General features: G+C 50.4%; 1 protein-coding gene across 1 annotated transcript; it reads left to right on the top strand.

The window, feature by feature from the left end:
• The first annotated feature begins 1,415 nt into the window (after positions 1–1,415).
• Positions 1,416–21,981, top strand: PSMD11 (proteasome 26S subunit, non-ATPase 11). Its single transcript, XM_058820515.1, has 14 exons — positions 1,416–1,547; positions 2,928–3,029; positions 8,759–8,883; positions 10,992–11,063; positions 11,347–11,404; positions 13,597–13,791; positions 14,807–14,951; positions 15,170–15,230; positions 16,603–16,665; positions 18,108–18,233; positions 18,714–18,749; positions 19,942–19,993; positions 20,534–20,676; positions 20,793–21,981. The coding sequence occupies exons 1-13, from the start codon at positions 1,457–1,459 to the stop codon at positions 20,674–20,676; spliced, it is 1,269 nt and encodes a 422-aa protein (XP_058676498.1). The 5' UTR covers positions 1,416–1,456; the 3' UTR covers positions 20,793–21,981.
• The last annotated feature ends 1,419 nt before the right edge of the window (positions 21,982–23,400 follow it).

Raw genomic sequence — 23,400 nt, forward strand, 5'->3', positions numbered from 1 at the left:
ATTTGGGGGGCTCAGGGTGATTTGGGGGCTCAGTGTGATTTGGGGGGCTCGGTGTGATTTGGGGGCTCAGTGTGATTTGGGGGGGGTCAGTGTGATTTGGGGGGCTCAGGGTGATTTGGGGGCTCGGTGTGATTTGGGGGGCTCGGTGTGATTTGGGGGGCTCGGTGTGATTTGGGGGCTCAGTGTGATTTGGGGGCTCGGTGTGATTTGGGGGGTGTCAGTGTGATTTGGGGGGCTCGGTGTGATTTGGGGGCTCAGTGTGATTTGGGGGGCTCAGGGTGATTTGGGGGCTCAGGGTGATTTGGGGCTGTTTCCTGACCAGCTGAGGGTGCAAGGCCGGGTGTGTCCCCACCCTGTGCCCCTGCAGCGGGCAGCGCAGGGACGCAGGGACAGGGTCCCCCTTGTGGGGTCAGGGACAGGATCCTGCTAGTGGACACAGGGACAGGATCATTCCTGGGGACACAGGGACAGGGACACAAGGACAGGGTCCTGCTCAGGGACACAGGGACAGGATCCTCGCTGGGGACATAGGGACAGAGTTCCCTTTATGGAGCCGGGGACAGGGTCCTGCTCAGGGACACAGGGACAGGATTCTCCCCCGGGACACAGGGACAGGACGATTCCCGGGGACAGAGGGACAGGATCCCCTTGGGGACACAAGGACAGGATCCCGCACAGGTGCCAGGCCCTGCTGGTCTCTCCCCCCTCCCCGGCGCTGTCCGGGGCGCTCAGGGGTCCATGGGGATGCGGATCCTCGGGACCCCCAGCAGGACGTGCCCCCTCCAGCCCCGGACCCACGGCTGGGGCTGTTCCGTGTGGGACCCCCGGCCCGTCCCAGCCCCGGCGCCTTTCCCGGTGCCCCGGGCCCGGCGTCCCCCGCTCCTTCCCGGGGGCCCCCGAGAGACACCGGGCACGCCCATTGGCTACACCCATTATACGACCACGCCCACAATGACGACACCCTCAGCACAGACCACGCCCACGCCCCGGCGTATTCCCGCCTATTTTAAGGCCACGCCCCTTTTGGACACGCTCCCTCCCATGGCCTCCGCGCTCTTCGCCTGCCACGCCCCTGGCCAAAAGCCACGCCCCAGCTCAGACCCTTCCTCCAATCAGCGCTGTGTGCCGGGCGGAGACCCCGCCCCAAGCCCCGCCCTCCATACGTCACTGCCTCAGCCTCGCGCTCTCCCTTCGCCCCCTTCAGGCCACGCCCCCACAGGCCACGCCCACCCAGCTACCGAAATAGCTCACCAGGCCGCGCCCCATGGCACCACGCCCCCTGCCGTCTGCGCAGGCGCAGTTCAGTAAACCCCTCCGCCCAGCCCCGCCCCTCCGCACTCCCCGCTCGTTCCGCCGCCCGCGCGCCGGGACTGCAGTTCCCGGCATGCCGCGCGCGCGGAAGGGGCGTGGCCGCGGCGCCGCTTCCGTGCTGGCGGCGAGGCGGAGGAGCGGCAAGATGGCGGCGGCGGCGGTGCTGGAGCTGCAGCGCGCGCAGTCCCTGCTCTCCACCGACCGCGAGGCCTCCATCGGCATCCTGCACTCCATCGGTGAGCGCCGGCCCGCCGCCCGCGCCGCCCGCGCCCCGCCGCCGCCCGCGCCGCTCCGAGCCCCGCGCCGCCGCCGCTGCTGACTCACCGTGCGCGCCGGCCGGGAGCGCGGCCTGGGCCCGGCCCCGCGGCGCTGCCCCGCGCCGGGACGGCTCCGGCGGCGGCCCCCACGCGTGGGGGCACGGGCGGCAGCGGCTGTCGGTGCGGCGGCGGGGCCGGTGCCCGCTGCGTGCCCGCGGAGCCGCTCGGAGCAGCCCCGGAGCCGGGCCGGCCGCTCCTCCCCGTCCCGCTGGAATGAACGCGGCGGCCCGGGAGCCCCGATCGGACCGTGGCGGTGCCGGTAGCGCGGGGTGTCGGGGCGGTTCGGGGCGCGGTGTCACGGCCCGGTCCCGCCGTGCCCTCGGCCGGGAGCCTCCGATGTTTCCGCCGGTGCCGCGGCCGGAGCGGCTCCCTCGGGGTTCGCTTCTCCCAGCCCGGGGAGCGCTCGGTGCTTTGGGGGTGCGGGCACCGCGCGGGGCCGGGGGTGCTCGGTGGGCTTGGTCCCGGTGACCTCTGCGGGGATGTCACCCCCGTTGTCCCCTCTCTGCGTCGGGAGAAGTTTCCGAGTTTCCCGGTGCTGCCCGGCTCTCAGAGCTCTTGTCTGTTTGTCCCGCCGTGTTTTGCTCGTCTCGGGGTCGGACTCAGCCCCTGGTGTGGGTGGCAGCGTCAGGAGTGGCCCTGGCAGTGTCGCTGTGATGTTTTACTCCTTCAGAGCGAGGTTCTTTCACTTTTGATAGGGAATTAGAGCGGTGAGAGCCGCAGCTGCAGTTCCCAGAGCCGGGTTTGGTTTTGTTTGTGTGGAGTTGGAGCAGCTCCCTGTGCTGGGGCTGGTGGCAGGGAGGGATGGATAACTCACATGGAGCTGGGGCTGTGCTGCTGCCTGTCACTTGTCCCTTTATCTGCCTCGGAGCAGAGGGTGGTGGCACTGCCAGGACACCAGGGTGGGGAGGGCTGTACCCACCTCACTGTGCTTGTCCGTGGGATCTCAGTTTAATACACAAAGCAGCAACAGCAGCAATCCCAGAGTGGAGTGTCCAACCCCAGCAATGCCATTAAATGTCTCTTGTGCTCTGGTGTGTGGTGCTGGCTCTGAGTGACACAAGCTGAGATTGTTGAAACCTGGAGCTGGAGTGATCAGGGCTGGTAAATCATCTGTGTAGCACTGACAGAGCTTTGCAAACTTCCCTGCTCTGGATTTAAACTTCCCAGAGCTCTTGGGCCAGACTGAGCTCCCTGTTGGAGCAGGCTCTGCTCAGGGCACACACCCAGGAGCTGAGCAGCAGGGATGGTTTCCACCTCAAGCACCACTCAAGGCAACTCTCCTGCTCTTTCTCTCCCCAGTGAAACGTGATGTCCAGGAAAACGATGAAGAAGCAGTGCAAGTCAAAGAGCAGAGCATCCTGGAGCTGGGGTCACTGCTGGCCAAGACTGGGCAGGCAGAAGGTGAGCCTGAAATCAGGAGTTGGGGTAACAGCCAGGAGATCCTGCCTAAGTAAGGATTTATCTCCTTGCTTAGTGGGATAGCTGGAAAAACAGCTTTTGGCAGGAAATGTTCTCTCAGAGACAGGACAGAAACTAAAAACCAAATAAAGAACATCAATATTAATCTGCTGTTGCTTGCCCAGTGTTCCAAACAATGCACAGTTCAGTCTGTGGCCTTTGGTGTGGGGCTGTTTCAGTGTGGGTGACTGAAGTTTTGCTGAGTTCTGTTTGAGATGAGAGGTGTCTCCTGCTTGGTTTCAAATGGCAAAGTTTGTCCCATGGAATATTTTCTCACCAACATCTCTCACAATCCATTGATTTATCTGCTGGCCATTACATCAGCAGCCCTGTCCAGCTCTGCAGGGGACAGTCCCTCTATTGTGAGTGTGAGGGGACAGGGATGGAGTTGAGTTCTGTGTTCAGTGATGATTTGGAGTCTGTTGCTGTCTCCTCAAGGCAGCCCTTGGTTGTTTTACACTCAGCAGTTTGGGGCTGTGCCTTTTTCCTAAAATGCTCCTTTTTTGGAGCATTTTAGGACACTCTGTGTCTGTGCCCAGAGTTTTCTGTGGAAATGTTTCCTGTGGGGTGGGGAAAGCACCCAGCAGCAGGTTCAGTCCCACTGCAAGGGACACCAGAGCAGCTCATGGAAAGTTCCTGAGGGCTCAGCCACAGCTCCAGGTCACAGTTTGTGTCTATTGTGCAATGTCCCTTGGTGTCCCACTGGGAAATTCCTGTTGGGCTGGGCATTCCAGCCCTGTCCCACTGTGGGTGACTGGTCCTTGTCACCTCACTCAGGTGATTCCTCTGATTCCTGCTGCTTTTAGGGTGTCTGGGGACAAACAAACCCCTCAGATCAGCACAGGGTTTTCCTGAGGAAGCTGCTGTGCCAGTGCCCTTCCTGGCTGAGGTCAGGAGCTCTGTGGTGTCTGTGCTGTGCCAGTGCCCTTTGCACCCTGCTCTTTGCTCAGCAGAGAGCACCAAACGTGGCTGCAGCAGGGCAGATGTGTGTGTTTGGGTAAAAAAGGGGAAATCAGAGTTTCTCCAGGTCAGTGTGGATGTGCTGCTGCTGAGGGCAGAGTTCTTGTGGCCTCCTCAGCTCTGCAGGGTTGAGTTTGAGCTGAAGTTTGGCACAAGGATAAAGAGCTCCAGGGTTTCCCCAGAGGGTGGTGATTGATGGATTTATTTTCTTTCAAGGGGAAGGCTGAGGAATTAAAAGTAACACTGTTAACTCATCAAACTCAGGGCTGTGAGAGGCAAACATGGGATGTATTTGTGGTCTGTTAAAGGCACCAATAGCTGCAGAGTGAGTTCTGGAGGGGGGGAAATGGACCTAGAGCCATTCAGAAGCCACTTGTGTGTGTGCAGCAGGACCTGGAGGTGTTTTTGGAGTTGTGGGAATGAAGGACAGGGTACCCTGGCTTAGGGTGCTGCTGGAGCTGTGGGCAGGGCTCTGGCCCTTCCCCTCCTGTCACCTGTCTGGGTAGGAGTGACAGGTCAGGGGCAGCAGCACCATCACAGGCACAGCTGCCCCCAGAGCCCCCAGGGCTGGGATTTCATCCTGTGCCTTTCACCAGGTACAGCTGCCCCCAGTGCTGGGCTCACACTGGGATTTCATCCTGGGGCTTTCACTGCACAGGGTTTGGTTTTAGCCAGGAATTTCTGGGACAGGTTTGAGGGGTTCCAGTGCCCTAAGGGGTGGTGGCTGCACTGTCTATTAAGTTCTGTTTGTGCTAAATCTGCATTTTGGGATGTTTAGAAACCTTCCAGTGCCTTAACAGGCTCCAGGAGCTGGAGAGGGACTTGGGCAGGACCCAGGGAATGGTTCCCAGTACCAGAGGGTAGGGATGGATGGGATATTGGGAATGAGGAATTGTTCCCTGTGAGGGTGGGCCGGCCCTGGATCCCTGGCAGTGCCCAAGGCCGGGCTGGAGCAGCCTGGGACAGTGGGAGGTGTCCCTGCCATGGCAGGGGTGGCACTGGATGAGCTTTAAGATCCCTTCCAACCTAAACGATTCTGTGATTCTGTGACTCTACTGAGCTGCAGCCTTTGTTTACAAAAATAGAAATAATAAAAGTGACCCCCTTCAATCCTTAATCTTTATCAAGCAACTAAAATTGTAGATTGATTACCAAACTTGTAGATTGCTTACTTTTCTTTGTGGCAGTTCCAGATTTTTATAGCATTTCACAGAGCTGTAGGGTTGGAATATCTGGATTGGGGATTTGGATGTGTGCAGTGTTAGCTGGTGGTTACTTTTCTGTGTGACAGTTCCAGATTTTTATAGCATTTCACAGAGCTGTAGGGTTGGAATATCTGGATTGGGGATTTGGATGTGTGCGGTGTTAGCTGGTGGAAGCACTTCCCTGAGGATGAGCTGCAGGCTTCATTTTCCAGAGCTGCTGCTGCTCATCACTCCTGCAGAGCTGTCAATCCCACCCCTTTACCAGGCATTGCATTTTCTTTAGAAAAATCAAACCCTAAAAATAGTTGATGGTTACGTTGGTAGGAGAGAGAAATTTCTGTGGGAACTTTGAGGCTGCCTGGCTGAGTGTGGAGTTTGCAGAATGCACAGCTGCATTCCAGCTGTTGGCTTGGGCTCTGCTTTTGGAGGAGCTCTGGGGCACATCATGGGATGCTAAACAGTGCAGTCTGTTCCACTGGAGTTTTCCTTCTTTGTTCTGCAGTTCCTGTGGGAAAGAGTGAGTTGGGCACTGATCCCACTGGTCCTGAGGAGCTGGGGGAGGCAGGGATGCACAGGAGGAGGCTTCCTGGTGCTGCTTGGGAGCTGCTGGATCTTGGAGAGCCTCAATTAAATCCAGAGCCCACCTTTCCCAGCTCCCAGCAGATGCTGGAGAGGAGCTCTGTGCACAGCTGATGTGTTTCTTTGTGTTTGTTTGCTGTGTGTGAGACCAAAGCATTTGCCTTGCATTACAATAATTGGGATTTGCATCCACGACTTGTACTGGAGGTTAAATAAACCCCAGAACTGGGTGGTGTGGGGAAAGCCATGGAGCAGCAGGTTCCTTGTGAGTGCAGACTGCCTGCAGCTTGCAGTCTGAGGTGTGGAAGCAGCCCTACCTTGAGTGTAGAAAAAGCTGCTTGTTTATGCTGTGGCAGAGAGAAAATGAAACTTTTCTGGGAACAGCTGTGGCACAGAGCACCCTGTGGTGTTCTTGTAGTGAATCTGGGGGCTTTGCTGGGCTCAGGTTTGGGTGCTTTGCTGGGCTCAGGGTTTGTGCTTTGCAGGGCTCAGGGTTTGTGCTTTGCTGGGCTCTGGGTTTGTGCTTTGCTGGGCTCAGGTTTGTGCTTTGCTGGGCTCTGGGTTTGTGCTTTGCTGGGCTCAGGTTTGTGCTTTGCTGGGCTCAGGTTTGTGCTTTGCTGGGCTCAGGTTTGTGCTTTGCTGGGCTCTGGGTGCTTTGCAGGGCTCAGGTTTGGGTGCTTTGCAGGGCTCTGGGTTTGTGCTTTGCTGGGTCTGGGTTTGTGCTTTGCTGGGCTCAGGGTTTGTGCTTTGCTGGGCTCTGGGTGCTTTGCTGCCTCTGGGTTTGTGCTTTGCTGGGCTCTGGGTGCTTTGCTGGGCTCAGGATCTCCTGCTTTTCATTTTGAGAAGTAAAGCTGAGGATCACACTTAAGTTCTGTTTGTTCTAAATCTGTTCTAAATTGGATGTTTAGAAACCTTCCAGTGCCTTAACAGGTTCCTGGAGCTGGAGAGGGACTTGGGCAGGACCCAGGGAATGGCTCCCAGTGCCAGAGGGCAGGGCTGGATGGGATATTGGGAATGAGGAATTGTTCCCTGGGAGGGTGGGCAGGCCCTGGAATAGAATTCCCAGAGCAGCTGTGGCTGCCCCTGGATCCCTGGCAGTGCCCAAGGCCGGGTTGGACAGGGTTTGGAGCCCCCTGGGGCAGTGGAAGGTGTCCCTGCCATGGCAGGGGTGGCACTGGGTGGGCTTTGAGGTCTCTCCCAACCCAACCTTTTTGGGATTCTGTGATCACTGTGAGTGATTGGAAGAAGTGAGTTTTTCATGTTAAGGGTGTGATAAATGAGGTGTATCAGGCTTGATTAAACTTCAAGTAAATAGGTTAAAAAAATCAAAAATATGAAGAATAATGTGTAGATATTAATAAGATGTTGTTATAACAATTAGCATTAGCATTCTTTTGCATTACTGCTAAATGAAATACAGAGGAACCCTTGTTTACATTTGTTTTTATTGGAATCCTTCCAACCTGAAATCCTCCTGAAACTCCTCCATATACTAATTGAAATAAAATTAGACTGATCTCTTATTTTAGTTTTGATTCAGTACCAGTTTGGTGTAGAAGATTTCTGAATTAGTCATTGCCAGCTTTGTTTTGATTTTGCTTTTCTGTGCAACCTTGTAAACACAGTAGTGTGAGATCCACCTGATATTTGGGTGAGAGTGGGGAATCTGGGGCAGAGAGAGCTGTGGTTTCAGTGTGCAGACCTGGTGCTGATGAGTCAGCACTGAACCCTGCCCCTGCAGGATCATCTTCCCAAACTGGGAGCAGGACCTCCCCAAAAGCACGTGGTGTTTGTTGTAGGAGACTTTTCACTTGTGCTCTGCACTTCCAACATTCCCTGGTGCCTCTGGGTGCTGGAGCTGCCACATTCCTCTGCTCCCTGGCTGTCACAACTTCAGTGTTTCTCCATTAAATAAAAGACATTTCCTTTTTCCACCTCTTATAAATGTGAATTCATGAGGAGACTTAGAAAAGAAATGTAGTTAAGTGAGATCAGAGCTGATCAGATAAAGGTGGAGTTGGAGTGTTAAGGAATGTGATTTTCCAGTGGTGGAGCACCAGGTGGATCCGGTCACAGACATCTTTTATGAAAAATCTTTTCTTTAGGATTTTTCCTCCTGAGAAGCTGAGAGGCCTCAGGAACAAGATGTAATCAATGGTTATTGTTTACATTTAACAATAAATGCTGTGGAATGCTCTGATGGATCTGTGATTGGCCTGTGTTGGTTGTTTCTAATTAATGGCCAATCAAAGTGAGCTGGCTCAGTCAGAGAGTCCGAGCCACAAGCCTTTGTTATCATCCCTTATTTTTCTATTCTTAGCCAGCCTTCTGATGAAATCCTTTCTTCTATTCTTTTAGTATAGTTTTAATGTAATATAGATCATAAAATAATAAATCAGCCTTCTGAAACATGGAGTCAGATCCTCATCTCTTCCCTCATCCTCAGACCCCTGTGAACACCATCACAGGATCCAACATCCTGGGCCTGGCTAGGTGGGGCAGATTAAAGCATGAAACTGTGAGTTAATAAAAACACACCTAAATTATAAACTCCTTCCCTGATTTTATAGAAAAATCTCAGAACATTTAACAAATCTTTACATTTTAAAGGTGAGGCAGTTACAGCTGGGGGAGCTGCAGTGGCAGGCAGTGCTGGGGTGAGGCTGAGCCCCCAATCCCTGTGCAGGCCTTGTTTGCTCCAGGGCTCCCTGCAGGTGACATTTGTCACTCTGTCCTGTTTGTGATGCTGAAAAACCACCTGGGAAAGGTTTGCTGTGACAAATCTCCACCTGGGAAAGGTTTGCTGTGACAAATCCCCACCTGGGGAACATTTACTGTGACAAATCCTGGTCCTTGCCATGTGTGGCTGCTCCACTGGGCTCAGCTCTTGGCTGGGGAGGTGAATCTGATGTTTTGGTGTTTTTACAGAGCTGGGAGGACTCCTGAAGTACGTGAGGCCCTTCCTGAACTCCATCAGCAAGGCCAAGGCTGCTCGCCTGGTGCGCTCCCTGCTCGACCTCTTCCTGGACATGGAGGCAGCCACAGGACAGGAGGTGAGGCTGCAGCACCAGGCTGTTCCTCAAAAGCCTGCAACACCATGATCTGACCTAGTTTGCTTCTCACTGAAGAATTATTCATGGCAGGAAAAGCAGGGTTTTAATGCATTTGGATGTGTTTTATAAATAAAACATCAGATAATTGAATTTATAACCATGTTTTTTCCTGCAGATCTCTCCCTGCTGCAGTTTGGGAGTGATTCCCACCATGGGCATTTGTCTTAGATTCTTGTTGCTTCCTCAAGTTGAGGTTTAGATTTGATATTAGGGAAAATTCCTTTACTGAATGGGTTGTTCAGCCCTGGTCCCTAGAAGGATTTCAAAGCCCTGTGGAGGTGGCGCTTGGGGACATGGGTCAGTGGTAGCCTTGACAGTGCTGGGGGAGTAGTTGGACCCTGATCTTCTCATCAGCTCCATAGGATACAGTTGTCTTAGTTTTTCCTTTTTTTCCCCCAATTGTTGGTTTTTTGGGAGCAGGATAAGGACAGCAGCACCTTGGGAGGTGGCACAGGAGGGGTCTGAGCAGCAGGTTAGGGACAAAACCCACCTGAAATCTCACTCTGGGACTGGCAGATTGCAGGCTGGAGAGGTGCTGCCATGCTGAGGGGCAGGTGACATTCTCATTAACCAAATTAGCCAAAATTAGCCAAATTGGAACTGTCAAGTAACCCAGACAATGTCCCTTGTTTGCTGCTCAGTCCTTGTGGGTGACAGGAATGGTGACAGAATATTTCCCCCTTTTTCTTTAACAGATGAGCTCAGAGGAAATGGGGTGGGATGTTCAGGTGAGGAGGGAGAACTCCCAAAAGTGTCAGGAGAAAGTGAGCAGCTGCAGGCTTTTCTCAGGGTAATTTGGTGTGAAGGACAACATTGAAATGCAGTTGCAGAGGAACAGGTTGCAGTAATGGTGATGGAAATAATAAAAATTCAGTAAAAATTGTAATTTTAGAGAATATTCTGAAGCCAAACGCGAAACCTGAAGGAAAGATGACATCAGCCTGAGGCAGGTGACATTCTCATTAGCCAAATTAGCACAAAATTAGCCAAAATTAGCCAAATTGGAACTGTCATCCTCTAGTGCAGTTTACCCAGGCAATGTCCCTTGTTTGCTGCTCACTCCTTGTGGCTTGTGGGTAAGAAATGATGGCAGAATATTTTCCCCCTCTTTCTTTAACAGATGAACTCAGGGGAAATGGGGTGGGATGTTCAGGTGAGAAGGGAGAGCTCCCCAAAGTGTCAGGAGAAAGTGAGCAGCTGCAGGCTTTTCTCAGGGTAATTTGGTGTGAAGGACAACATTGAAATGCAGTTGCAGAGGAACAGGTTGCAGTAATGGTGATGGGAATAATAAAAAGTCAGAAAAATTGTAATTTTAGAGTATATTCTGAAGCCAAACCCAAAATCTTAAGGAAAGATGCCATCAACCTGTGAGATCCTTGATGCAGCAATCTCAAATCCTTTCAGAATGTTCTCCTTCCTCAGGGTAGCTCACATCCAGAGTGCTCCCAGGAGCCCAGTAAAGCAGTGAAATTGGAGATTTCTCCAGCTCCTAATGCTCCTGCTATCACCCTGTAATAAATTGAGACTTCATAATGGCTTTTCATAAAATGTTCATGTTTAATAAGCAGTGAGGAGGAGCTGACAAGGCCTGCAGGGCTGAGCTGCAATCCAGAGGTTTTGGGAAGAGCAGTTCCTGAGCCTGGCACCACAGGATGACTTGCTTTGTGTTATGGGCCAGATAAAATAAAATAATATCCGAGATGGAGCAGTTCTGCTTTATCCACCAAGGGACTCTCAGCCTGAAAAACATGGGAAAATTCTGAGTTTCTTTGCTGTGCTTTCTAATGATGGTTGAGGCCCCCAAAGCAGAGCCCAGCACCTCTGCTGCTTTATAACCATTACTTGATCTATCTAGATCCTAAAGCACATGAAATTTATTTTTCTTTATTGGAAATACACCATGACTGTGGGTTTGAACTCTGGGAGAGCATTGCTGCCTACCCCAAACGCTTCCATTTGACACTTCTGGGGTTGTTGGGACCCATTTGAAGTGGGCACTGACAAAGCAAATGTCCAGAATTGATTTATTTCTTTCTGCTCCCTTCAAGGTTGACCTGTGTTTAGAGTGTATTGAATGGGCCAAATCAGAGAAAAGGACTTTCCTACGCCAGGCTCTGGAGGTAGGTGCCACATCCCAAACATGGGGAGCAGCATCATCCCCTTGGCACATTGAATACCTGGAAAAGCAGAGCACTTGTGTGCAGTTAATGTCAGGGGAGGGCAGTAATTACACTGAAATTCTCTTTAAAAATGCAAAGTTTTACTCCTTGTGCAGGAGGCCTTGCATGATTGGACCACACAATGTGACAAATACACATTAATGTAGTGAAATTTGTGCAGAGAAGAATACAAAAGTTCATTTTCCAAAACAAATGTGTTCTGGTTTCCTTTTCTGTTCTCCAGGCCAGGCTGGTCTCTCTCTACTTTGACACCAAGAGGTACCAAGAAGCTCTGCAGCTAGGTGAGGCTCCCACTAGGTGGTGATAAATCTTTGCTTTTCATTCACTGCTGCCAAGGAAAGCCAGCACCTGTCTCACATTCCTTGAGAGGTTTTGCAGGATTTGGGTGTTAATTCCTCAGTGCTGGTGCAGTTCTGGCTGTAGCTGGGTGATGACAGCTCTTAGAGGTGTCTCTGTTTCACCATCCTCACCCATCTCACCTGGGCCTCAGACCAGTTTGGGAGGATTTGGAGCAGCCTGGGAGGTGTCCCTGCCCATTTGAGAGTGGAATGAGAGGAGCTTTGAAGTCCCTTCCAGCCCAACCCCTCTGGCATTCTGTGATTTGTTCATTGCAGATAATTTTGGGAGCTGTATCCAGCTGAAGGCTACAGGTTTAGCTCCTACTGGAATATTCTGCTGTGGCCACAGAGGCTGAAGGCAGAAAAGAACTTTTTTTCCAATTTGCTCAGGAAATGGCAAAACCTCTCTGGGTGTCATTAGGGAGGCTTTAAGAATTTGCCCCTGCACCACCCAAGGGATGGAAATGAACCAGTGAACTCCTGCTCTGCCCCAAAGCTGAGTAAAGCAGGGTGTCCTACAGCTCCCCTGGTGCTTTTAAAATGCTCATTTTGCAAATGCCTGCAGTGCTGTAAGTGAGGCTTAAGCTGTAATTGAGATTTAAGGTTCAAGTGAGGTTTAAGCTGTCAGTGAGGTTTAAGCTGTGAGGTTTAAGCTGTCTGAGGGGTGTTGGCACAGCCTGAACTGCTCACCTGGGACCCAAAACTTCTTAACCTGTGTGGTGGCACGAGCCTGTGTCACATCCAGAATCCCCTGGTGACATGTATCTCATCAGAATATTGAGTTCATGGAATTCAGGATGGAATTAGAACTCATTTGCAAAGGGACAGGTAATGAACTCAGGTTTAAACTGACTCCAAAGCTGTGCTTAATTAATTTAATCCCTTAGCTGGTGGTGGGACAGCCTGGGAAGTTGGGAAGGTGTGTGCCTCTAGGGCAGGCTCTGGTGCCCTGTCAGGATGTCAGTGTTGTGCACAGCATTCCTGGGTGCTGAGGAGGTGGCCATGGGGAGTAGGTGCAGGCAGGGTCTCTCAGGGATGTTTCCAGGGAAAATCCATTTGTTTCTGGCCATTTCTCCAGTTTCAGCTCTGGTTATCAGCTCCTGAGCACAGCAAGGGAGGAGGAGGATTTTAGGAGACAAGTTCCCTCTAGGATTGCTCATTCATCACAAAGCTGTGATGTGGCAGCTTGTCCTGACATTTCTTAGGCTAAATCTGACCTGCAGATGTCCTGAGAAGAATCATTCCTTCCTCATCCCACATCCTCACGAGTTTCTTGAGGGTGCTCCACGCTGCCAAGGGGGCACTTGTGCAGCAGAGGGAAATCACCTGGCCATGGTGCCAGGGTGCCCATCCCAGCTGCCCATCCCCTCCAGGGCACTGTGCTGCCCACACCCCACCTCTGCCACAAAACTGCTTCATCCTCCTGCTGTGCACTGCCACTGTGCCCCCATTATTCCCTCTCCCTTGCTTTTCCTTGGAAGGACAGGTTATGTGAGCCTCAGGTCCCTCCCTGAAAGCCCTGGCTGCAGGGGGAGGGTGGGTGGCTCTAGCCATGATATTTTATGAAAAATCCTTTCCTGAGGATATTTTTTTCTCCTGAGAAGCTGAGAGGCCTCAGGAACAAAATGTAAACAATGATTATCTGCTGCTGTGGGATGCAACAGGTGCATCTGGGATTGGTCTCATGTGGTTGTTTCTAATTAATGGCCAATCACAGTCACCTGGCTCAGACTCTCTGTCTGAGACAGAAGCTTTTGTTATCATTCCTTCTTTTTCTATTCTTAGCTAGCCTTCTGATGAAATCCTTTCTTCTATTCTTTTAGTATAGTTTTAATAGAATATATATCATAAAATAATAAATCAAGCCTTTTGAAACATGGAGTCAGATCCTCATCTCTTCCCTCATCCTCAGACCCCTGTGAACACCATCACAGATGGCCCCTGGAGAGGCTTTGGGTGGATGTTTTGTGGATGCTGATGATACAGAGCAGCTCACAGTGCTGTCCCTCCCTGACAGCCCTGGCTGCTGGGGAGGGTGGGTGCCCCTGGAGAGGCTTTGGGTGGATGTTTTGTGGATGTTTTGTGGGTGCTGATGATGCAGAGCAGCTCACAGTGCTGTCCTTGCCCTCTGCCAGGCTCCCAGCTGCTCAGGGAGTTGAAGAAGATGGATGACAAGGCACTGCTGGTGGAGGTGCAGCTCCTAGAGAGCAAGACTTACCATGCCCTGAGCAATCTGCCAAAAGCAAGAGCAGCCTTAACCTCGGCCAGGACTACAGCCAATGCCATCTACTGTCCCCCCAAGCTGCAGGCAGCACTGGACATGCAGTCAGGTGAGGCCTCCAGGACCAGGACAGCACCCAGCACTGTCCTGACACATCATATATCTGATACTTGTGTTTTCTGAGAGAATCATGGGAAGTGGTGCTTGCTGGGGCTGTCACATTCACATTTTCTGAAAAAAAATCCCTTCACCCAGGATTTTTCTCCTGGGAAGCTGAGAAGTCTCAGAAAAAAAAAATTAAAACAATAATAATTTCATTTGCTTCTCCTCTGTTTTGCTCATGTGGGATGTGTTTGGAGATTGTTTACCCACAGGTGATTGTTCCATTGGTTTCTGGTGTGAGTTGTTTTCACTCTTTGGCCAATCAGGGCCAAGCTGTGTGAGGACTCTGGAGAGAGTCACGAGTTTTCATTATCTTATATAACATTAATATGATATGATATAATATAGCATTAATATAATATAGCATTAATATGGTATTATTATATTAATATGTTAATGTAATATTATTATATTAATGCTATCTTTTCTAGCATTCTGTAAGCATCCTTTCTGTATTCTTTAGCACAGTATAGTTTAGTGTTCTTTAATATAATATAGTATAATAAAATAATAAATTAGCCCTCTGAGAACATGGAGTCAGGTGCATCCTTCCTTCCTGCCATGGAGGACCCTGCAAATACAACAGTGGGGCCTCAGGATATCACTAGTTCTGCCTCGGTGGCATCAGCTTTGTTCCTGACATTTTCCAGGCCAGTTTTGGAAGCTGCCAGTGATGGAGGGTCCATGAGCTCCCCAGGCACTGCAGTTCCAGCCTCACTCTGTGCTCCTGGCCCATTACACATTGTTCCTGTCCCAGTTTGCAGGCACTCACCTGAAGTGCCCCAAGCTTGTCTGGCTAAAAATGTCCTTGTGAGAGGGGCTGTGGATTTTCTTCTCATAGACATGAGGGGCACAGGAGGAAAGGTTTCTCTTCACTGAAATCAGAGATAAAACAAAACCAACCAAATTATTCTGTCCTCTCCCAGCCCTGCTTAGAATTAACCTGTTTGTGCCTTTCCCAGGTATTATCCATGCAGCAGAAGAGAAGGACTGGAAAACAGCCTATTCATATTTTTATGAGGCATTTGAGGGCAATGATTCAATTGACAACCCCAAAGCCATCACTGCTCTGAAATACATGCTGCTGTGCAAAATCATGCTCAACAGGTAGGTGCCAGATGGTTCTGGGAAGAATTCTGCCTGCATTTCCATGGGAAAGGCTTTTTGTTGAACTAATGGGCTCAATCAGTGTCTTTGTCACCTGATCAGCGCTCCTGGATTTGGGTTGTAGTTCTTTGCTGTCATTTGGGATTTTTGGGGTGCTCTGGGGTTTAAGCTGACCATGTTCCTGTATAATTCCTCTGCTCCCTCCCCTCTGTCTGCAGCCCAGAAGATGTGCAAGCATTGGTGAGTGGGAAGCTTGCTCTGCGGTATGCAGGAAGACAGGTACAGAAATTTAACCCTTTCTTATCTTCCTCTTACCTCAATGCTGCCTCAATCTTCCTGTCAAACACTTTGCTCTTGTCATACCAAAGTCCCCATCACTCCTGAGTGTCCTGAACGAGATCCAGAACTGATTAAATTACCAGAAGTCAGTTGCCTTCAAAGGGTCTTACAGTGATTTTCACAATCAGAGAATTTGGGCTGCTCTCTTCATTTTCCCTGTTTTTCTCCTTCCTTCATGAGCTACAAACTGCCTGATGCCACCAGCTCCTTGTCTCCCTGCTCTCAGTGTTTAAATCTGAGTTGCTGCTTTTATTTCATTGTAGCCAGTGCTGAGAATCCATTCCTGGCAGTGCAGCTCAGGCAGCCACGGAGGTGTGAAACCCCCTGCTTGTTCTGCCAGGCTGGGAAAACCACCCTCAAATTCAGCTCAGGGGTGCTTTTAGGGGGTGCCAGGGGCTGTGCCAGGCTGGGATCCTGCTGCCCTCAGGGGCTGAGCTCAGCCTGGGCTTTGCTGTGACGCAGGAGCTGCTGCTCCCCTCCCACAGGGGATTGGGAATTAGCAGAGCTCAAAGGTCTCACTTGAGGATATCCCTGGTGGATCAGGAGGGGCAGCCCCAATCCTGCCTCATCCCTCTGCCCTGAGTGGCAGCTGAGGCTCCTCCCCAGAGCAGGAGATCCTGGCTGTGCTTTGAGCCAGCCCTGAGCAGCAATTCCTGCTGGGGGAGCAGGGAGAGAGCAGCCCTGGGGACAATCTTGGAATATCCCCAGGGGGAAAGGACCACAAGGATCCAATCCAGCTCCTGGCTCTGCATGGGGCAGGCCCAAAGGAGGGGGCAGCAGAAGCCTGGGGTGCACCAGAGGCACCAGGCTGTCCTTGTCCTGTCCTCCCCACTCCTTGGGCTCTGCTGTTCCCTGCTGGGATTACCTGTGTGGGATGTAAATGGGCTTGTTTGGGGATGAGATTTTGCTTAATTTCAGCAGTTATGGGGTGTAGAGAAGACTCATCCCTGATGCTGTCCATAGGAGCTGCTGCCCTGCCCCTGTCACTCAGCTGGGCTGGAGGGCCCAAAATGGCCACATTCATTAAGCAAGTGCCAAAATGCCTTAAAAACAGCATCAAACTCACTCCCAACCTGCAGCTGGTGCTGTCAGGGTGCTTTGTCCCTCTGGAGATGTTTCAGGTCCTGTCCTGCAGCTGCCTGGCTTCTCCTCCCCTCAGCAGCTGCTCTCCCTGTGCCTGTGGCACTGACAAGGAACATTCCTGCTTTGTTGTTTGAGCACATTCCCAGGGTGCTGCACACTTGGCATGCTCACCCAGAGAGGAGAATCCAGAAGGAAATAAATAACCTGCTCTGCTTCTCTTTCCCCACAGACAGAAGCACTAAAATGTGTGGCACAGGCCAGCAAGAACCGGTCGCTGGCAGATTTTGAAAAGGTGAGTCAGGGACACAGAGGATGGGCAGAAATGCCAGGTTTGGAATGTTGGAGAAGCTGTTACATCCCACAGCAGGAAACCATGGAAACATTGATGGAAATGCATCAAGAAATACCCCCCAACAATCAACTAGTTGCGTTTTCAGTGCGTGGGGAGTAAACTTGGTTGAACCCAGTTTTTCCTTTTTTTCTTGTTTTTTTTTTCTTGGTTTTTTTTTCTTCTTTTTTCTTCTTTTTTTTTTTTTTCTTCTTTTTTCTTCTTTTTTTTCCCTCTTTTTTCCCCTCTTTTTTTTCCTCCTTTTTTCTCCTTTTTTTCTCCTTTTTTTCTCCTTTTTTTCTCCTTTTTTTCTCCTTTTTTTCTCCTTTTTTTCTCCTTTTTTTCTCCTTTTTTTCTCCTTTTTTTCTCCTTTTTTTCCTTCTTTTTTCCTTCTTTTTCCCTTCTTTTTTGTCCTTTCTTTTTTTCTCCCATTTTTTTCTCCCATTTTTTTTCCTCCCATTTTTTTTCCTCCCTTTTTTCTCCCATTTTTTTCTCCCATTTTTTTTCTCCCATTTTTTTTCTCCCATTTTTTTTCTCCCATTTTTTTTCTCCCATTTTTTTTCCTCCCATTTTTTTTCTCCCATTTTTTTTCTCCCATTTTTTTTCTCCCATTTTTTTCTCCCATTTTTTTTTCCCATTTTTTTTCTCCCATTTTTTTTCCCATTTTTTTTTCTCCCATTTTTTTTCTCCCATTTTTTTTCTCCCCCATTTTTTTCTCCCATTTTTTTCTCCCTTTTTTTCCTCCCATTTTTTCTCCCATTTTTTTCTCCTTTTTCCCTTCCTTTTCCCTTTTTCTTTTTTCCCTTTTTCCTTTTTCCCTTTTTCCTTTTTTTCTTTTTTTTCCCCTTTTTTTCTCTTTTTTTTTCCTCTTTTTTTTTCCTCTTTTTTTTCTCTTTTTTCCCTTTCTTTTTTCCCTTTCTTTTTTCCCTTTCTTTTTTCCCTTTCTTTTTTCCCTTTCTTTTTTCCCTTTCTTTTTTCCCTTTCTTTTTTCCCTTTCTTTTTTCCCTTTCTTTCTTTTTTTCTTTTCCCTCTTTTTTTTCTTTTTTTTTTTTTTTTTTCTTTGTTTTTTTTTCCTTTTTACTTTTTCTTTTTGGGGATCCAAATCAGAAGCAGTTTTTCTTTAGGTGCTGTCACTGTGATGTGTATCTCCCTAAAAATTTTTCCTGGTTTCACAGGAATGCTGCAGAGCTCAGGCAGAGGATTCCCACATCAGGGTCCTGTCCTGCTCTGGGCCTCTCTGAGCTCCCTCAGGGGGGAGATAAAGCAGAGGCTGCTGTGACCTGCTGGTTTTTATCTAAGTTAGGGGTTGGATCAGCCATGGGGCTGGGCTGGGAGGGGATCTCATCCTCAGAGGACCTGGAGGAGCTGTTGCTGTGGAATGATTTCCTCCTGCCCTGTCCCCACAGGCTCTGACAGACTACAAGGTGGAGCTCAGGGACGATCCCATCATAAACACTCACCTGGCCAAGCTCTATGATAATTTATTGGAACAGAACCTGATCAGAGTCATTGAACCCTTCTCCAGAGTACAGGTAAATGTTTCCAGCAGCACCTGGAGGGCTGGACCCTCTGTTCCCATATGAACACTCCTTACTCTGAGCTGCTCAGCGCTTTCAGAGTTCAGGGTTATAATGTTAAAATTATAAAGAGGAGGCTAAGGGGACTTTTGGAGAGCCACATTCCAGAGTCATTGCCTTTCCAGCTGTTTCTCTCATGCTCTCTAACTGGCTTTTAACCCTGAAGGTGGCAGCATTTGGCTTTGAAGGCCTCTGTGCCATAGTCTTGGAGAAGAGATGGCACCTTTCAGAGAGAAATGGCTTTAGGGTCCAGTCCATCTTAGTTAAAAGATGTGAAACCTGAAGGACCTGAAGCTGCAGAGTGGAGAAAATCACTGGGGATATTTAGGCCAGAGCATTTCCAGGCCCTTGAGCAGGTCCATGGAAGACCCCCAAACCTCTTTGTTGTGTCCAAATTGCAGCTGAAGATTAACTGAATGTTGGTCTTTCTTATAGATTGAACACATATCCAGCCTCATCAAGCTCTCAAAGGTAAGAACCTCACCAGAAATCAGTGTTCAGAGGAGTTGGGCTTAAATGGCATTTGTCATGAACATGAAGGGTCACAGATGAGATCCACAGCATCTCCAGGCAAATCTCACCCTTGGGAACTAAACTCTGACCCAGGCAGCTCCTGGGAGGCATTGAGGTTTCCTGTGCTCCAGACTTTGCTGTGCTGTTCCCTTCCCCCATGGGTTTCACTCTTGCTCTTTATTGGAGACAGATTTTCCTCTGCTCTGTCGTGACCAGCCCAGTGTTCCCCCATGCCCTGTGTTTAATCTCCTGAGTGCCCCCAGGGGAACCTTCCTGAGACCCTTAAAGATGCAGGATCCAGCTAATCAGCCTGCAGTGGCATTAGGGATGTGTCTGTCACACTGGCTGTGCAGTCAGTGCTTTACACATAATCCCAGACAGATTCAGTTTTAGGAGAATCCACTGTAATCCCAGCCAGTTGCACCCCAGTGCTGTTGTCTTGTGCTGGCATTAAGGGCAGAGCTTGGGAAGTGAGCTGAGCCTTTGTGCTCACAGAATCACTGAATCATTCAGGTTGGAGAAGAGAGATCATTGAGTTCATTGAGATATTCCCCCAGCACTGCCAAAGCCACCCGTGTCCCCAAGTGCCACATCCACAAATGTGTTAAATGTGGTGATTTCACCTCTGCCCTGGGCTGAACAATGCTTTCCATGAAGAAATTTTCCCTAATATCCAACCTAGACCTCCCCTGGCACAGCCTGCACCCAGCTGGTGGTGTTTAACACATCCTTAATTTAGGATATTCAGGATATAAAAATACTCAGACTAAAGCTGCTCTGTGCCCAGAGAGGAGCTGCCTCCTGAGGCCCTGCCTGCTGCTGGCCAGGAGCTCTGCTGGGTGGATTAAATAAAGCTTGGCCAAACTCTTGTCTAAGTCCTTGCTGAACTGAGTTAGAAAGTTCCAGAACCCCCACAGGTGTGCAGTGACAGATACAGTGTCACCTGTGGGCCAGGGGACACCCTGCTGCTCCCTCATTAACAGCTGCTCTCTAATTTTCTGAGGCATCTGCAGCAGGTGGAGATGTCCAAGCCAGGCTCAGGGAGGAGCAGCTGCTCCTGTCCCACCAGGGCTATCAAGTGTGCAGCAGCAAAATCCATGTTGTTTTATGTGTTCTGGGAGACTTTTTAATATTTCTGCTTCACTTTCAGGCTGAGGTAGAAAGGAAACTGTCACAGATGATCTTGGACAAGAAGTTTCATGGTGAGTGCATCCCTCAGCTCTGACTGCCCTGTGTTTGTACAAGCTGTGGCTGGCTGTTTGTGTCCAGAACATTCTGTGGGGTGCTGTGGCTTGGCTGCTGCCCCAATAACCCCTCAGATAACCAGCTGTCCCCTCGGTCCTGTTGTCCCCTTGGTTCTGTGGTCCCTGGATGTGGCTGAGCCAGGGCAATGCCAGGGAGCAGCACAGGGCACTGTGAGGGGACAGAGTCCACCTGGCACCTGGGCACAGCTGCAGGATAAACCAGCTGTGCTGAGCCTTCCTGCTGGGCACAGGGAAGGCAGGGAGGTGGTGGAGGATGGCAGCAATGCTCATCTCCTGGATGGCTCCTCTGGGATGTGGCTTTTTCTGGGAATGCTGAAGCAGTCCTGCCCAAAATCAGCCAGCCCAGCCCAACACCTGAGCCCTTCCCAAACCCTGCACAGCCCCTGCAGATCTTCCTGGGGTAGATCTCATATTCCTGCTGTCTGGAAGCTGTGACCCATCGAGCATCCCAGAGCTCAGAGCTGCTTGTGCCCACAGGAATCCTTGACCAGGGCGAGGGCGTCCTGATCATCTTTGACGAACCCCCCGTAGACAAAACTTACGAGGCCGCCCTCGAGACCATTCAGAACATGAGCAAAGTAGTGGATTCGCTCTACAACAAAGCCAAGAAGTTGACATAGGTGAGTGGGGGCTCCCTGGGGGCTGCAGAGCTCTGGGGTCACTGCTGAGCCCTGCCATGTCCCCGAGCCTCGTCCCCTCTCCTGTCGAGTGACGTGGCTCTGTTTTCTCTTTGCAGAGTTGAATTTGCTAGCTGTCATTTGGAGAGTGTGTGTGACAGGAGAGTGAAACCTTTGGGAAAATGTTAGGAGACTTTTTTTTTTTTTCTTCTTTGTTCTACTTTTCGCTCGGAAAGTTTTTAAACTTCCTCATCCGGTGCATCTTGTATTCCAGACGATGCGTGTTCCAGTTTCCATGTAATCTTTACTGGCCGAACTTTGTATCTGGGGGGGGAATATTGTTTAAACAAAGAGGGTATTCTAAATAAAAGGAAAAAGGCTTACACTACCTAAACATGTGCTTTCCACTTCCTGAGGGACGGCAGAGTTCAGCAGGGACAGCGTTTTGTTACCAGTAGGTGCCCAAATCCACTTGGTCTCATCTCCTCCGGCCCGAAATCGGAGACGTGCTGGCGGTGTGCGAGCAGCCAACTCGATTCCATTTGTACTGAACCAAACAACCCCAAAATGTACAGACAGACTGCTGGTTTCTTTTCCATCCTCAAGGCCTGCGACCCCCTGGAAGCAGCAGCAGCAGCTCCGCGATGATTTTGCTGCGGGCTGGAGGGGACGGCGCAGCTCTCCCTGGAGCCTGACTTTGCATGCTCTTGTTTAAGATAGATTTCAGTGTTCCCTCCCTCCCCACCTGCGCTGTAGGAGGAGCAGGTGGCCATGGGTGGGCTCTGGCCGTGCCTGTGAGCTCTGGGTCCCCACTGAGGTGGGACAGCCCATTGGGAGCTCCCTCCTCGGTCCCAAAGCCCTGGGGGTGGATGGAGCGTGGTGTGTTCCAGCATGTTCCATTTTCTGGTGAGGTTTCCAGTAAGTTTTGATGCCATTTGGGCAGTGTAAGCTTCTGCATCTCTGTCCTGCTCATCTTTATTTTTTTCTTTCCCCTCTGTCTCTATTTCCCTCTCCACCTTTTTCTTACAAAATTTATATTTTGTAAAAGGATTCTGTTTTATCAGGAAATATTTTGCCTTCATGCTGACTCTTAGACTGGCTGATTTTTTCCCCTTTTCTGTTCACATTTTGACCTCTCCAACCTTCTACTTTATTTTATTTTATTATTCTTAATTTCCATCTCCTCCAGTCAGTCGCTGTTTGGGTTTTTGGCACCATCAATATCAAATGTACAAACGGTTCTTGCTAACCAACACCAGGTATATCTGATGTTCAGATGAGTTCCAATAAAGAATTTTTTTTTCAAAATCCTCTGTCTCCTGTCTTCAGCCACCAGGGCTGATCCTTTACTTAGGAAGGGTGGGCTCATCCCTCACGAGAGCATCCTTGGGGACCATGTTTTGGAAACACCAGATGGGAATGTTGGAGTTGGCATCACAAAAGATTTATGGATTGTGACATGACACTGGCACAATAAGTTCTAGTGCACTGAATGTATAATAATAATAATTATTATGTTGAAAAATGGATTAAATGTCCTCTCAGCCCTCCAGCCTTTCCTGATCATGCCCTTTTGCTGTGTTGGAGTCTCACACTGCACCAGGCCAGGCCCAGATTCCTCAAAAGGCTGGGGAGGGGGTTTAGGCTGTCTTTGATACAACATCTTGAATTTTTACAGCTGAAACTCCGGGGACACCAGGTGGTGCAGGAAAGAAACCAGAAAATGTGGTGGGTTTCACTCTGCTCTTATATCTCAGGCAGCAGAGAGATGCATTTCTAGTTCCTAAAAAAAGGAAAATAATTCATTTTTAAAACTTTGATTAGTGAGATTCTTCCCCAAACATCTCTGTCCAGTTCACTGTGATGCCCCTGAAGTGGCATTTTCCCCAGGGTTGTGTCACTTGGATGGGATTTGCTGAATTAGGTGCAGATTGTGGGTGAATGAAAGGAAATCCATTCATGGGATGGGCAGAGGCTGGGGTGGAGATGGATGGGCAGTCACAAAATCCGGGAGAGCTTGGGTTGGATGTCACCCAAACCAGCACCCAGTGCCACCCCTGCTGTGGCAGGGACACCTCCCACTGTCCCAGGGGGCTCCAGCCTGGCCTTGGGCACTGCCAGGGATGGAGCATCCATGGAATAACCTGTGCCAGGGCCTGCCCACCCGCACAGGGAACAATTCCCAATTCCCAATATCCCCTAACCCTGTCCTCCTGCAGCTTCTTCTGTCCTGTCTCCCTGCTGGGGATCGTGTCCTGCTCCAGCTGCCATCCCCCAGAGCGACAGAGCTCATCCTGACCCCACAGGTGACAATGTCACAATGTGACCAGGCTGGCAGGGCCCTGTGCTCGGGGCTGAGGGGACCTGAGCAGGTTGAGGCAGCAGGGCTGTGGTGACACCAGCTTGGGTGCCCTGTGTGGGATTAGGGGGTTTTGGTGACACATCAGTCCCTGGAATTGCCTTTGGAGCAGTTTTCTGAGGCACCTCCAAGTGTGTTAAAATTAGGGATGAACCCCCTCAAATTGTACAGCCTGGTTTTAAACCCTTTTGGCTTAAACTTCATAAGGCTGAATTTAAAAGCTGAAAATTGCTGCTTGGATCTGGAGGATCTTTTAATGGAAAAAGGGAATTCCCAGTGACAGCAGTGACCAGGCTGGGCTGTCACTGTCCCCGTGGTTTTGGGAGGAGAGAGCCTGGACCACTCCCCAAAAACCGGCTCCCACAGTG

The sequence above is a fragment of the Ammospiza caudacuta genome, chromosome 27 (assembly GCF_027887145.1).
Source record: "Ammospiza caudacuta isolate bAmmCau1 chromosome 27, bAmmCau1.pri, whole genome shotgun sequence".
NCBI lineage: Eukaryota > Metazoa > Chordata > Aves > Passeriformes > Passerellidae > Ammospiza > Ammospiza caudacuta.